At 59.9% G+C, this 13,931-nt stretch overlaps 3 protein-coding genes across 10 annotated transcripts in view; all 3 read right to left on the minus strand.

Annotated features, from left to right (window-relative positions):
• Positions 1-1,223: 1,223 nt before the first annotated feature.
• Positions 1,224-6,659, minus strand: VEGFB (vascular endothelial growth factor B). Of its 3 annotated transcripts, none has more exons than XM_043518153.1 (8): positions 6,518-6,659; positions 5,359-5,401; positions 4,811-5,007; positions 4,334-4,407; positions 3,921-3,953; positions 3,692-3,772; positions 3,208-3,333; positions 1,252-2,053 (listed from the first exon to the last, which is right to left on the minus strand). In XM_043518153.1, exons 1-8 carry the CDS (start codon positions 6,587-6,589, stop codon positions 2,002-2,004), a joined length of 678 nt encoding a protein of 225 aa, XP_043374088.1. In that variant the 5' UTR covers positions 6,590-6,659; the 3' UTR covers positions 1,252-2,001. The 3 variants fall into 3 exon arrangements, with proteins under 3 accessions (XP_043374089.1, XP_043374088.1, XP_038266741.1); XM_038410813.2 differs by having other exon boundaries at positions 1,280-2,623; XM_043518154.1 differs by lacking the exon at positions 3,692-3,772 and having other exon boundaries at positions 1,224-2,053.
• On the minus strand, positions 6,657-10,000 carry LOC122460910 (collagen alpha-1(I) chain-like). The gene is made up of 2 exons (XM_043518157.1): positions 9,658-10,000; positions 6,657-6,915 (listed from the first exon to the last, which is right to left on the minus strand). The coding sequence occupies exons 1-2, from the start codon at positions 9,861-9,863 to the stop codon at positions 6,657-6,659; spliced, it is 465 nt and encodes a 154-aa protein (XP_043374092.1). The 5' UTR covers positions 9,864-10,000.
• Positions 10,001-10,139: 139 nt separating this feature from the next.
• The window catches only part of DNAJC4 (DnaJ heat shock protein family (Hsp40) member C4), a 77,117-nt gene continuing 73,325 nt past the window's right edge, over positions 10,140-13,931 (minus strand). For 5 of the 6 annotated variants that reach the window (XM_038410811.2, XM_038410810.2, XM_043518145.1 and 2 more), the window contains 2 exons: positions 12,309-12,395; positions 10,140-10,355 (listed from right to left, as the gene is read on the minus strand). In XM_038410811.2, the coding sequence (XP_038266739.1) occupies positions 10,253-10,355; positions 12,309-12,395 (190 nt within the window). In that variant the 3' untranslated portion in view covers positions 10,140-10,252. The remainder of the gene's footprint in view (positions 10,356-12,308; positions 12,396-13,931) is intronic. The other variant, XM_043518146.1, reaches the window with a different exon arrangement.

The following is a 13,931-nucleotide window of genomic DNA, read 5'->3' on the forward strand; positions in this document are numbered from 1 at the left end:
TGAGGATTCCTGACCCCTTGCCCCCAGACCCCAGGTCCTCATGGCACCCACGCTATGGCCCTGCCTGTCCCGTTCCGTCCCCCCCATCCCAAGCAGCTTACGTGCACCAGAGCAGGAGGCCACAGCCATGGACTGATAAGGGATTGGCAGCGAGCGCTCAGCTATGGGCCCTGTGCCAGGCTGCGTGGTTCCTTATCAGCCAGAGGCCATGCCCCCACCAACCCCAGGCTCCCTGAGGCCATGGCCTGTGCAGGAGGGCAGAGGCTTGCCCTCAGATCCCCCTCCTGACCAGCCATTGGATCCTGGGAGTTTATCCAGCTGGAATCAACACATCAGAGCCAGAAAGTGGGGTCGAGTGGTTAGAGCAGGGGGACTGAGAGTCAGAACTCCTGAACTCTAGCCCTAGACTTTGGGCCATCCTTCCCCCAGCTGGGTGCCTCATTTTCCCCTGCTGGGTGGCAAGGGCACCCTGCCTCCTCTGTGAAAATATGCAGAAATCAGGTTTAGACCCACATTTTGCTGAAACAGGAGCCATTTCAGCACCTGAAGAAGCCCAGGGCAGATGAGGTAGGATGGGCGAGTGGCACATATAGTGGGAGAACAGGCCAAGGTGGCACAGGCAGAGCTGTGAACCTGGTGTCCTGGCTCCCAGCCCCTCCTGCTCTAACCCACTAGACCCCACTCCCCTCCGAGAGCTGGGGATAGAGCCCAGGAGCTCTCACCCTTGCACTCTTCCCCCTTGTAGGTACATGATGCCCCCTGATTCCTGCCCCTCCCCCTGGTACCTAGGAAGCCTGCTCTTGGGCACAAGATGTGAGGGGGTAGGGGGTGGGGGAAGTGGAGCTGGGCTATCCCTGAGCTGCCCCCAATCCCTGTGTTACATGTGGCTCACACAGGTAGGTGCTGGCTCTGCCAGGATCCACCCCCTCCCTTTTTCCCAGGGCTGCTGCCTGGTCATGAAGTGCAGCACGTCTCTGTGGGCAATGCCAGCACCGGCACAGCTCAGCCCATTCACTGGTGCTGGGAACTAGAGTGACAGCTCTGCATGCTCCCAAGGGAGGGGGCAGGCCCCAGAGCCAGGAAGGGAATCCCCCACATATTCCCTCCATCCAGTTCTCTGATGGGTCTCAATGCTGACCTACAGCCTCCTGCTATCCCAGCTCTGGACTCCCCACGGCTCTGCCCCTTCCCTCAGTGCTGACCCACAGCCCCTTGCTAGCCCAGCTCTGGGCTCCCCACGCCCACAACTCTGCCCATGCCCCTCAATCCTGACCCACAGCCACTTGCTAGCCCAGCCCACCTGTTTTTCCAGTATCCCCACAGGGAACATCAACTGCATCTCATGCTTTTCCAGCATCTTGTGTTTCCAACGGATTCCAAAATATGGCACTTGTACAGACAGGAATCCCCTGCCCACTACCAAGATGAAGCCACCTCTGGGGTGGGGCACAGGGGCTGTGTATAGAGGGATCCCTCACCTGGTGCTGAGATGCAGCCACCTCTAGACTGGGTCGCCAGGGCAGGGCTCTTTATAGAGGGATCCCTTGCCTGGCACTGAGATGCAGCTGCCTCTAGGATGGAGCAGTAATTTTTCCACACACACCAAGCATGAAGGAGCCCTCAGCCCTTGGGTGAAGAGCTCGTGGGTATAAAGGCTGCCACACTTTTGTGGAGCATAAACAAAGGCACCGGCTCAATGGTGAAAGGCCAGTAATCCCCAAGGATTCCCTCTCCACCCCTGCTGCCCTACACAACAGAGGACCCCCTCCAGCGAGGCACTCCCCAGCCGGTGCAGTATATAGGGCACCCCACAGAACAGCAGCCCCATCCAATCTGGCGAGTCCTGAGAGTGGGGCATGCTCCCTCGACCTCCTATAGGTCTTTGCGGGGGTCGTGCGCTCTCAGCTCTGCGGGCTGGTGTGTCTTATCCATTTAATAGCTTTGGAGCCGGATACCAATGTGCGGGCAGTTACAGCAGCAGGACGTGCCCTGGAAGGGTCCTCAAGCTGGTGCCCAGCCTCCCCTTGGCTCTGGCAGGGAAACAGGGTTTGATCTGTGGGGACGGAGAGGAAGGTGAGGGCAAGCATTAAATTAAAGGGGTTTGGGGATGAGCAGGGCAGTGAGGGGTGTGTGTGGAACTTTAAATAACGACGAGGGGATGAGAGTCTGGCCAGCAGAGCCGGGGCGGCCTTGGTGGGCATTGAAGGAATCTGGGGGCCCGAGTCCTGGAAGGATCCCGGGATCTGGTCCCCAATCCTGGTGGGGCCCTGAAATCCATCTGCCCTAGTCCTGGAGGGGCCCTGGAATCTGGCTGCTCGAGTCCTGGAGGGGCCCAGGATCCGGCTGCCCCAGTCCAGGAGAGGCCATGCAAGTTGCAGTCCCTCCTGACAGGTCCAGTCCAAGCAGTGGATAATGGGGTCTGACCCTCCACATAGTCCCAGGAGTCCTCTCATCAGGTCCATTCCTGGGCAGCCTTGCTTGTCTTCCTTGGGCTCCTCTCCAGCAGGGGGCGCTTAGGGCCAGAGTTGTCCTGGTTCCAATGCAGAGCTGGGCTTGGCGGGGGGGAGAGGCTGGTCCCAGGTCACCCCCCTCCCCGTCAGATCATCGGCGCAGCTTCTCACACCTCGGGGGAGAACAGAGTGGCTCAGGGCAGTTGGAGGGGCCACATAGGTTCAGGGACACCAACCCCAGGACCCCCAACTCCCCCGCCAGAAGCACCTCCCTTGTCCCAAAGCCTGATGGGGGAGGAGTTGAGGGCACTATCCTGCAGCACTAATTGGGGAGGGTCTGTTTGGCCTGTGAGGGGAGTTCAGAGGGTATCTCCAGCCCCTAGGGGAGATGGGGGTCTGTCTGTATGAGGGGAGGTCATGGCTGCCTCTGGCCCATGGAGCGACGTAGGTGTGAATCTGTCTGGTCTGTGAAGGAGTTTGGGTAGGTCTCTGGTCCAGGAGGAGGTTGGGGGATCTGTATGGTCCATGAAAGAGTTTGGGGTGTCTCTGGTTCAGGGGGAGGTTGTGGGATCTGCCTGGTCTATGAGAGAGTTTGGGGTGTCTCTGTTTGAGGTAGAGGTTGGAGGGTCTGCCTGGTCCGTGAAGGAGTTTGGGTAGATCTCTGGTCCACTGGGAGGTCAGTGGGTCTGTCTGGTCCATGAGGGAGTTTGGCGTCTCTCTGGCCTGGAGGGAGGCGGGGGGAGTCAGGGGGTCTCACCTGCACGAGTGCTCATTGAGCTCCAAGCCCCGGTCCTGGCAGTGCTGGGACCTGCGCCGGCAGCGGCACTGGCATGTCTGGGGATCCTGGCGCCTCCGTTTGTCTGGGCAGGGTGGGCAGGAGGGCCTAAGGGGGAGGAAAGAGTGTATAGGGAACCCCTATAGAACAGCACCCCTTCCCACCCCAATTCAAGAGGGTCTCCACATAGGGGAGGGGGGTGCCCCGTTGCCCCAACCCTCATGGTGCTGGAGGGGGCTTTGATGTGGCTGGGCTGGGTAGTCCACCCCTCCTTTGATCTCCCATGAGGTACAGGAGTGGGGGGCATGCGGCTCTCCCAGTTAGAAGTGAACCCCCATAAGGTGTGGGGAGCATTGACCTGATCCCCCCTGCTCACCCCAGTTCAATGCCCCCAATGCAAGCAGAGTTAGTAAGGAAGTGGAGGACATGCAGGGACTAGAGGGTGCATGAGGGTCCCTGGACATACAGGTGGGGGGAGTCTCGTTCAGGGGGTCTCTTCCTTTTGTGTTTGCGTCCAATGCTGTTTTTCCCCTTGGGCTGCTCAGGCCTGTGGAGAGAATCAGAACTGAGCTCCCCACTCAGCCAGCAGGGGGCGCTGTAGGGAGTGGGGCAGGAGCACTGGCAGTGAGGGAAGCTCCGGTCTGCTCCTGCTCCGGCCTCTCCCAGCAGCGGAGTGGGGAGCGGGGGGTCCTTACCTTTCTGGATTTACTTTGCTATTTGTCTTTGGTCTGCAAAAGAAAAAAGGGGATGCCAGGTTAACAGGGAAATGGGGTCTGCTGAGAACTGCCCCCGCCCCTGAATGGGGATCAACCCATGGGGGGCAGTGCGATGCCCTAGGAGGAGGGAGGGGTGCACCCTGAAATGGGGGGAGTGGCGCAGTGCCAATGGGGAGAGACCACAGCAGTCACCCTAGGAATCGGAGAGCTCATGGCCCCTCCATGTGCCTCTGTGGGGCTGCCTGCCTGAGGTGGGGAAGTCACTGGCTGCAGTGGGGTGTTCAAGCTTGGGCTAAGCTTGGAACTGGCAGGGTCACAACTTGTGGGTGCAGCGATGCTTTGGGACCCCCCTCAATGTCCCCCATACTCTCAACAATGAATATCCCCCTCACCTGCACTCGCAGGCACTGTGCTCCTCAAAGGCCAGCTGGCCCAGGTGGCTGTGCAGGTAGCGGGTTTTCATTACCTGGGAGGCAGAGAAAGGGTGAGTGAGGAGGGCACCAAGTGCCAAGGGATTGGGGATCAGCACACCTTATGTAGGGTGATGACAAGGCCCAACTTCCCAGCATACACCTCCCCTCAGCTCCCCCCTGCCCTCTGGCATTCCCCTACCCCCCGATACCCGCTCTTTCCATCCCCTGGCATTCCCCACCCTCAGAGCTTGGCTACCCCCTGCCCTCTGGCATTCCCCTCCTCCTGGTGTCTGGCTCCTAGGCCACCCCATGGCATTCACCTACCCCTGACGCCCAGCTCCCTCCCACCTCCAGCATTCCCCTCCCCCAGCTGTCTGCCCACTCCTGGCATTCCCCTATCCCCAGTGCCTGGCTCTTCACCCACCTTCCTCTCTCTCTTGCCCTCCCTCCCATTACCTCCATCACCACCACATGCATGCGGGTAGGCACGCACTGCAGCCCCTCATCGGCGCAGCACCCGGCGCAGCGACGCAGGGGCACACAGGAGGGTGCCAGCAGGTGCTCCACCTCGGCCGGGTGCTCCTCGCTCACGGGCACCAGCATCTCCTTCGGTTGGCAGAAGCTGCGGTTATAAACCTCCATCCACTGCATCACTGCGGGGGCCAGAGGGGGCCAGTGCCAGGAGTCAGCATGCCCTGACAATGCCAACTGACATGGCCAAGGCACTCCCTCACGCTCCTCCCCCAGTGTGCCCATTGACATCCTGCACACACAGACACAGCAAGCTCTTGCCAGGTACCGGAATGCAGCCACCTCTGGGGTGGGGTGTGAGGGTTGATTATATAGGGATCATTCACCCAGTACTGAGATGCAGCTACCTCTGGGGTGAGGTGCTGTACCCCCAACAACCCCCAAATGTGCCCTCTCAGCATTGCTATTCTCGAACACGTCCCCCTGCCTTGTGGCAGCAGCCCCCCAACCCGCACCTCACCCCAGTCTCTTACCTTCCCCCAGCGGGTGGGTCCCCTTCGTCTGGGGCTGTGGTGCCTGGAAAGGAGGAGATGCAGGCAATGAGGCTCAGAGTCCCAGGAAATGGGGCGAGGGGGGAAGGCTGGCTCCCCATGCTGGCTTGAGCCCCATCGCCCCTTCGTCGAGCTCTGGGGGAGCCCCCACCCCACTCCCCCCTTCTACCCACTCCATTACACACCAGCCTCAGAGGCCCCCCTCCCCTCTTATAACTGCTGCCCCCCCATACCCAGAGGAGCTCCACTAACCTGCAGGCAGTCAGACTGGGTACATCCCCAAGAGACCCTACAATAACAAATCAGCAGCTGGGGGAGGAGTTGGGAGGGACAGTTCCCCCTGGCGTGTGTGGGATTAGGGGCAGTGGAACAATCTTTGGCTGGATGGGCCTGAGGAACTGTCCCGTCCTCGGCAGGGCAGAGAGGGGACCCACGGCTCACTCACAAGGAGTCATTGGCCGAGCAGGAATAGAACCCAGGCGTCCTGGCTTTTAGCCCTGCACCCCCAACCCACTAGATCCCGCTGCCCTCCCAGAGCTGGGAAGAGAACCCAGGAGTCCTGGCGCCCAGCCCCTCCCCCCGGGCTCAGGGGCGGGGAGGGGCACGGTGGGGCAGGGGTGAGTGGAATCTTGGCAGCTCCGGAGGTCAGGGCAGCAGGAGCCGGGCAGTGGGGGTGGATCCCTGCAGGAACCGGAGGGGCTGGGCCGCTAGGGAGACCCTGGAGAGGGGGAATCCCAGGCGGGCGAGGGGCGCTTGCCTGTCCTGGTTCCTCCTGTCCTGGGCTCTACCCCGGACACTGCAGCTCAGCCCCAGCGCTACAAGTCCCCAGCCTGCGCGCTGGCTCCCGCCCGGGGCCCCCGGCAAGGCCAGACCGTGCGCTCCCCCCCCCCCCCCAGGTACGAGGCGCTAACCCAGCGGGGGCCCCTGTGCCTGCCCCTGCCGGGATACGGCATCCCCACAGTGCGTCCTCCACTGGTACGGGAGAAAGGGCCAGGTCCCTTCCCCAGTACCCGGCTCCCTGAGCCCCCAGTGCCCGGCTCCCCCAGTTCCCCGGTCTCCCAGGCCCCAGTGCCCGGCTCCCCCCCCCCAGTGCCCGCCTGCCCCGAGCCCCCAGGTACCCCGCTCCCCCCAACCCCCCTACCGTAGCTGCGCAGCCGATCAGCTGCAGGGCTGTAGCCAGCAGGAGGTGCAGGGTCTCCCGGGGGGCTCTCATGGTGCCAAGCCGGAGTGTGGGGGTCCCCTAGCGCCGGTGTCCAGGGCGCCTGGCCGGCAGCTGCCCCCTACCTCCGGCAGCGCCCGCAGTCCGGGGCACTCGCATGGTAGCTCCGAGCGCTGGGCTGGCGGGATGCGGGGCACGGACCCTTCGGCCCTGGGAGCCCGCCGAAGGCAGCGCAGGAACCCCGCTCCGCAGTCCGTGGGGAGGTAAATCCAAGGATCGGGCCCCACCTGCGCGGATCAGGCCGGGCACTGACCGGCCCCAGGGGGCCCCGCTGCCAGGGGGCGGCTACAGGTGCATCGGAGCCCGCGGGGCCAGCGCGCCTGCAGGAGCGAGAGGCTCCGAGTGAGCCAGGCGGCCGCGGTCGGCCGGGGAGAGGGAGCGGGGCTGGCTCCAGGGAGTGACTGATGGCCCGGCCCAGCCCGGCCCCGAGGGAGGCGGCAGGCAGCGGGAGGAGGGAGCGCGGGGGGATCGGGGGGCAGCAGGGCGGAGCAGGAGAGGGGTGATGGGCAGCGAGCAGGGGAAGGGAGGCAGGAAGGAGCTGGCGGGGGGAATGGATGGTACTTGGGTTCCCATCCGGGGGGGAGGATGCTGGGAACAGCCCTTGTGGTGATAGTGGGGAACGGGTGGAGCGGTAGATGGGTGTGTGGGGAGGGATGGGTGGAGGGGCATGAGGATGGCGTGAGGGAGGGGCTGGGGATGGAAGAGGAAAGGAAGGGTGGGGGGGGTGAGAACGGATGAGTGGGGACGGATGGATGGAGAGGTGGGGATGGTTGGAAGGATGGAGGGGTGGGTGAGGAGGGAGGAGTGGGGATGGTTGGAAGGACGGAGGGGTGGGGATGGATGGAGGGGTGGGTGAGGACAGATGAGTGGAGATGGCTGGAAGGATGACGAGGTGGGTGAAGATGGATAACTGGGAATGGATGATGGAGGGGTGGATGAGGATGGATGACTGGGGATGGTTGGAAGGATGGAGGGTGGGGATGGATGGGGGGTGGGTGAGGACGGATGACTGGGGATGGTTGGAAGGATGGAGGGGTGGGGATGGATGACCGGAGATGGTTGGAAGAATGGAGGGGTGGGAGGGTGGGGATGGATGGAGGGGTGGGTGAGGACGGATGACTGGGGGTGGGTGGGGATGGAGGGGTGGGTGGGGGTGGGGAAGGATGGAGGTGGGTGGGGATGGTTGGAAGGACAGAGGGATGGGGATGGATGGAGGGGTGGGTGGGGGTGGTTGGAAGTATGGAGGGGTGGGGACGGATGGAGGGGTGGGTTAGGACGGATGAGTAGGGGTGGGGTGGATGGAGGGGTGGATGGGGATGGTTAGAAGGATGGAGGGGTGACTGGGGATGGTTGGATGGATGGAGGGGTGGGTGGGGGTGGGGACGGATGACTGGGGTTGCTGGGGAAGGATTGAGCAGTTGCTGAGCTGTGGCCCACACACCCACGTCCAGCACTGTGCAGGGGGCAGCTCAGGGTGCTGGGCTGGCGGAGGCTGCTGAGCCCAGCTGGGGAAGTCCCACCCGCAGGGGTGCAGGAGCAGCTGAGCTGCTGGCCCTGGGGAGCTTGCAGGGGGAGTCACCCGTCTAGATTGGGCCCATTCCATCTCTGGCCAGTGGAGCAGTTGAGCTGGGCAGCCAGCTGCCCCCTACGCCAGCCACTAGGGGAAGCCAGCACATGCTGCAGGGACCTGCTGTAGCATGAGGTGCACTGGGGGGGAAGTTCAGGAATCTGATCTGGGGTCCCAAGGCAGGGGAGACTGATAGGGCAGAGTGAGGGGGCAGGGATGGGTTAGATGGGTTTCCACGACCGGAATTTCTGGGATGGGAGATGGGTCATGAAAAATGCCATCAATGCCTCTTCCTCCTCGGGCTCTGGCCCCCAACACCACCAGAGCTAAACTCCCCAGCTACACAACTGCAGGGGAAGCAGATTTGATGCCAACTCCATCCTGGGCAGGGGGCAGAGCAGAGTGCCTGGGGTGGGCTGCAGAGTGCTGATGGGGAGGATACACAGCTCACAGTGTTGCCTGGCATGAGATGGGCTTGGGAGCACTTCCTTACTGGGCACTTATTGTACCCAGAAGGGTTAATTCCCTGCTAAATCCTAGATCCTGGCTGGGCACTGCTGAGGGGAAGCTCGCAGCACTGGAATCCCTAGCTGAGCACTGCTGTGGGGAAGTTCACATCGCCAAGGGGCTCTCCCTCCCAGCAGGGAGCTCCATACAGCAGCCTACCTCCCAGCAGGCACAGTGGGGGCTGTGGCGGGTAAGGCCGTGATGCGGACGGGGGATTAGCGGAGAGTGCTGGATGGGAACTATGTGTGAAATGCCAGGATTACTCTTTCCTGCACAGGCCACAAAGCCGCACTCCCCATCTGGCGCCTGCCCAGTATGGGGTGGGTGTGTGTTTCCTGAATCCTCCCCCCACTCACCCCTTTGCATGCACCCCACACAGGGACCTGGGGTGCGTGAGTGTCATGCTCAGATAGTGACAAAGGGGATCGGAAGTAGCAGAGAGAGAGGGGAATGGATGAGATAGGGATGTGTGGGGATTAATGGATGGACAGATACATAGAGAGGTGTCTATGGGGAGCTGAGTATGGTTGTGGATGGAGAGATGGAGGGAGGGGTGTGGTGAGGATCGATGGATATAAGAACCCAAAAAGGGATGTAGAAGGGAATTCAGGGGTGTGTAGGAGCCCTTGGGGCTCTATCTGCGGCCCTGGCATTGGGGCTTTTGGATGCCCTGTGGGTTTAGCTGTTTCCTGGGGAGTGTGGAACAGAGTCTGGAACCATGGCTAATTATCATTGGAGTGGCTGACCTGCCCCCCCCCCGGTTCTGGTGTCTCCACCCCTCCCAAATCCACCCAGCACAGCTCCCACCTGGCACTACCAGTGCCCCACTCAGATGGGGGGATTCAGCCGAGAGCCTTGGCTGTGTAGAAGCTTGGCCAAGCAACTGCCTCTGCAGGGGTGTGTGTGTCTGAACAGGGTGTGTGTGCGTGTGGTATGTCTCTTTGTGGTGTGTATGTGCATGTGAGGTGTCTGTGTGGTGTGCTCCCACCTTCCCTCTGCTCCGGGCCGCGCTCTAGCAGGCTGAATGCTGAAGGCTGCTCCTCTCAATTCTCTGATCCCCATCCTGGCCACACTGGCTCCTCTGGTCCCTGCTCCTGCTGGTGGAGGCTGGATATGTGCCAGGCAGTCTCCCTCTCCCAGTGTCTGCCCCTGGCCCCAGCTCAAAGGGATGGAGACTAGTGCCTGGCATAGCATTGCGGTGAGAAAGCTCTCAGTACCAGAGTCCACCCCTGGACACTGCTGCAGAGAAGCTTGCAGCCTGGGATCCCGGCTGGTTCAGAGGGGTTGTTGCAGCTCCTGCTTCCACAGAGAGGGGTAGTGGGGATAGGAGAGGGCCCCGGAGCTCATCCCTGCTCCAAGAGCCCATGTGGTGACACTGGGTAGTGCAGGCTGGGAGCTGGAGAGCTCAGATGAATCCCATGTCCCCCGCCCCGAAGCGGTGGTGGGAGCCCTCCAGGAAGGCTAACGGCGCAGGGGCCATGGGCAGTGATTTATTGAAGGGAGGGGACAAGTGTGTGTGTGAGGTGTTCCCCATAGAGCATCCGTGGCACACAGTCCCCTCCATATAGTGTCCAGAGCACTTGTCACTTCTGGGCACTGTCCCCGCTGTGCCGGATGCGGTAGCGCTCTGTGAACTCTGCGTGTTTCTGGCGCAGGAGCTCCTGCTGCTTCTGGAAGCCATTGGCCCTGTGGGAGGAGAGGCGCAGGGGCCAGGTCACACTTGAGACAGTGGAGAGGGGGGCAGCGATGCTCAGCATCATGCACTAACGTATGTGAATGCACACGCTCTAAAACGCACTTGTGCATACATGCACAAGTTAACGCAAGCGCAGGTACACACTAAAGCATGGGTATGTACATGCACTAGGATGCTAACACGCTAGTTCATGGGGGCACACAGTGTAACATGCTAAGACAACTTACTGCATGGGAGCATGGAACACATGCTAGTGCATGAAGTACACACTAACTTGCAAACACATGCCAGAACATGGGGGTACATGCTATTGTACAGCTGCAGACATAGATTCATAGATACTAAGGTCAGAAGGGACCATTATGATCATCTAGTCCGACCTCCTGCACAACGCAGGCCACAGAATCTCACCCACCCCCTCCTGTGAAAAACTTCTCACCTATGTCTGAGCTATTGAAGTCCTGAAATCATGGTTTAAAGACTTCAAGGAGCAGAAAATCCTCCAGCAAGTGACCTGTGCCCCATGCTACAGAGGAAGGCGAAAAACCTCCAGGGTCTCTTCCAATCTGCCCTAGAGGAAAATTCCTTCCTGACCCCAAATATAGCGATCAGCTAAACCCTGAGCATATGGGCAAGATTCACCAGCCTGATACCCAGGAAAGAATTTTCTGTAGTAACTCAGATCCCACCCCATCTAACATCCCATCACAGGCCATTGGGCCTATTTACCATGAATATTTAAAGATCAATTAATTACCAAAATCATGTTATCCCATCATACCATCTCCTCCATAAACTTATTGAGTTTAATCTTAAAGCCAGATAGGTCTTTTGCCCCCACTGCTTCCCTTGAAGGCTATTCCAAAACTTCACTCCTCTGATGGTTAGAAACCTTTGTCTAATTTCAAGTCTAAACTTCCCAATGACCAGTTTATATCCATTTATTCTTGTGTCCACATTGGTACTGAGCTTAAATAATTCCTCTCCCTCTCCAGTATTTATCCCTCTGATATATTTATAGAGAGCAATCATCTCTCCCCTCAACCTTCTTTTGGTTAGGCTAAACAAGCCAAGCTCCTTGAGTCTCCTTTCATAAGACAGGTTTTCCATTCCTCGGAACATGTTTGTGTTTGTGTTCACATGCCCAGTAACACATGCTGTAGTGCACATGCCCATTCTCTAACACATTCGTTCAAATGTCCCAGGGCACGTGCACACTCCAATCTATGCTGGTGAACACACACAATGTGCATATTCTAGCACACGTGGACGCGCATGTTCTAGCACACACGGATGCTAACACACTAGTGCACCTGGTGTTGGACTCTAACACACATTCATCCACACCCTCCAACACACTCATGAGCGTGTGCACGCATACACACATCTGCATTTCCACACCCACCCATTCAAGCTGATGGCCCCTGGCTAATGGCTCATTGCTCCCCTTGTGATGGTTGGAGTGCATGTGGGGTGGGGGAAAGGGGAATGCCCAGAGGGCACTGAGGGCCAGCAGGCAGTGAATGGAGAGAGAGATTCCACCAATGGAGATTGGCGGAAGCTGGCAAGGAGTAAACTGGGGCGGAGGGATCCCCAGAGGGTGGCGGTCAACATGGGTGAACAGAGGGGAGGGATTCCCAGAGGGCAGGGGACACCCACGAGGTGAAGGAGGGGGATGGGATTTCTCAGAGGGTGAGGGGAAGCATGGGCTAAATGAAGGGGCAGATTCCCCCAACAATGGGGGGGGGAAACATGGGGTGAAGAGGGGAGGGTCCCCAGCAAGCAGGGGGCCCCAGCATGGGGTGAACATAGGGAAGGGTCTCCAGGGTTTCTGGCAGCAGCACTTTATCCCAGCCCAACCACCAAACCCTCTGGGAGAGGAAATCCTTGTCCCCAGGTATGGAGAGGGAAACTGAGGCAGGGTCTGGGGGAGCTGTACAAACCTGGCCCGCTCCTTGGATTCATTGTAGATGCTGGTTATGAGCTTGTCCTTCTTGTCCATGAAGCTGGTATGCACCTCCTCCAGCTTCCTGCCGAGAACACGGGGCAGGGTTACACACCTTTCCCTGCACCCTCCTGTGTCGAGGGGTGGAGAGATGGATGGGGGCGGGTGGGGATGGAGAGTTCAAAAGATGAATGCAGTCGCATGACTGGGGACAGATGGATAGATCTGTGTGTGTCTGAGTCTGTGTGTGATCTGTGTCTATATGGACTGTGTGTGTGTGTCTGTCTCTGTGTTGTGTGTTCATGGTGGATGTGCTGTGTGTGTCTCTGTATGATGTGTGTGTATCTCTAAGGCGTGGGGTATATGACTTGTGACTATTCAGTGCAGTGTGTGTGTGCTGCTGTGCAGCATGTGTGTGTGTCCTTGCAGTGTGTATGTGTATCCATGTGTCTGTGTAGCATGTGTGTGCAGAATGTGTCTGTGCACGGTGTGTGTCTGTGCAGTGTGTATGTGTAAGCATGTGTCTGTACAGTGTGTGTGCATGTATGGTATGTATCTCTGTGCAGCATGTATGTGTGTGTGCAGTATGTGCATGCGCAGTGTGCATTTGTACAGCGTGTATGTGTGCACACGTGCAGTGTGCATCTGTACAGCATGTATGTGTGCGTGTAGTGTGTGTCTGAACAGGGTGTGTGTGCGTGTGGTGTGTATGTCTCTGTGCGGTGTGTATGTGCGTGTGAGGTGTCTGTGTGGTGTGCTTCCACCTTCCCTCTGCTCCAGGCCGCGCTCTAGCAGGCTGAATGCTGAGTGCATGAGACCAGGCCAGAAGTGGCAGCTGCCCAGTGCCGGCTGACAGGGTGCCCCAGGGCACTATTCCCTTTGCTGGGCCCAGCCAGCTGGAGGTGCGGACTGCACTGGGCGCTGGGCAAGGGATGTGAGTGGGTGAAAAGCCAGGGATGGACTGACTCAGCGATTCTGGGGCTAGTGACAGCCCCGACCTTCCCCTAGAAGCTGCCATTTCCTTATGTAACAGGGTCTGCAGTAGGGTTACCATATTTGAACATTCAAAAATGAGGACACTCCACATTGGGGTGCTGTCAGCCCTGCCCACAGTCCACCCCGTTCCTCCCATGCTCTGCCTCCACTCTGCCCCAGGTCCTGCCCCCTCCCTGCTCAGCCCCGCCACTGTACCCCTCCTCACCTCCTGGCCCGCCACTGGCTTGCTGTGTCCCTCCTCAGTCCCCCACCCACCGCTTGCCTCCTCCCTCCTGCCACTCACCTCCTCACTCCCCTGCCAGAAACTCCCATGCCCGCCCTGAGAACCCCCACCTGCCACTGGCTCGCTGCTTACCTCCTCACCCCCGCCCGCCTACCTACCTGCCGCTGGCTCCCTCCCCATTCGCCTCTTCAACCCCCGCTGCCCGCTGCTGGCCTTTTCACCCCCCTGCCTGCCGCTGGCTTGCCACCCCCCTCCTCACCCGCCCACCCGCCAGCCACTGGCTCCCTTGCCGCTTGCCTCTTCACCCCCCGCCTGCTCGCCTACTCAGCCCTCCTGCTGCAGGTCCCTCGGCTCCTAGGATCAGGGGCAGCTGAGAGGTCGCCACGTGCTGCGCTTGCCACA

This window comes from Dermochelys coriacea, chromosome 7, assembly GCF_009764565.3.
Source record: "Dermochelys coriacea isolate rDerCor1 chromosome 7, rDerCor1.pri.v4, whole genome shotgun sequence".
Classification (NCBI taxonomy): Eukaryota; Metazoa; Chordata; order Testudines; family Dermochelyidae; genus Dermochelys; species Dermochelys coriacea.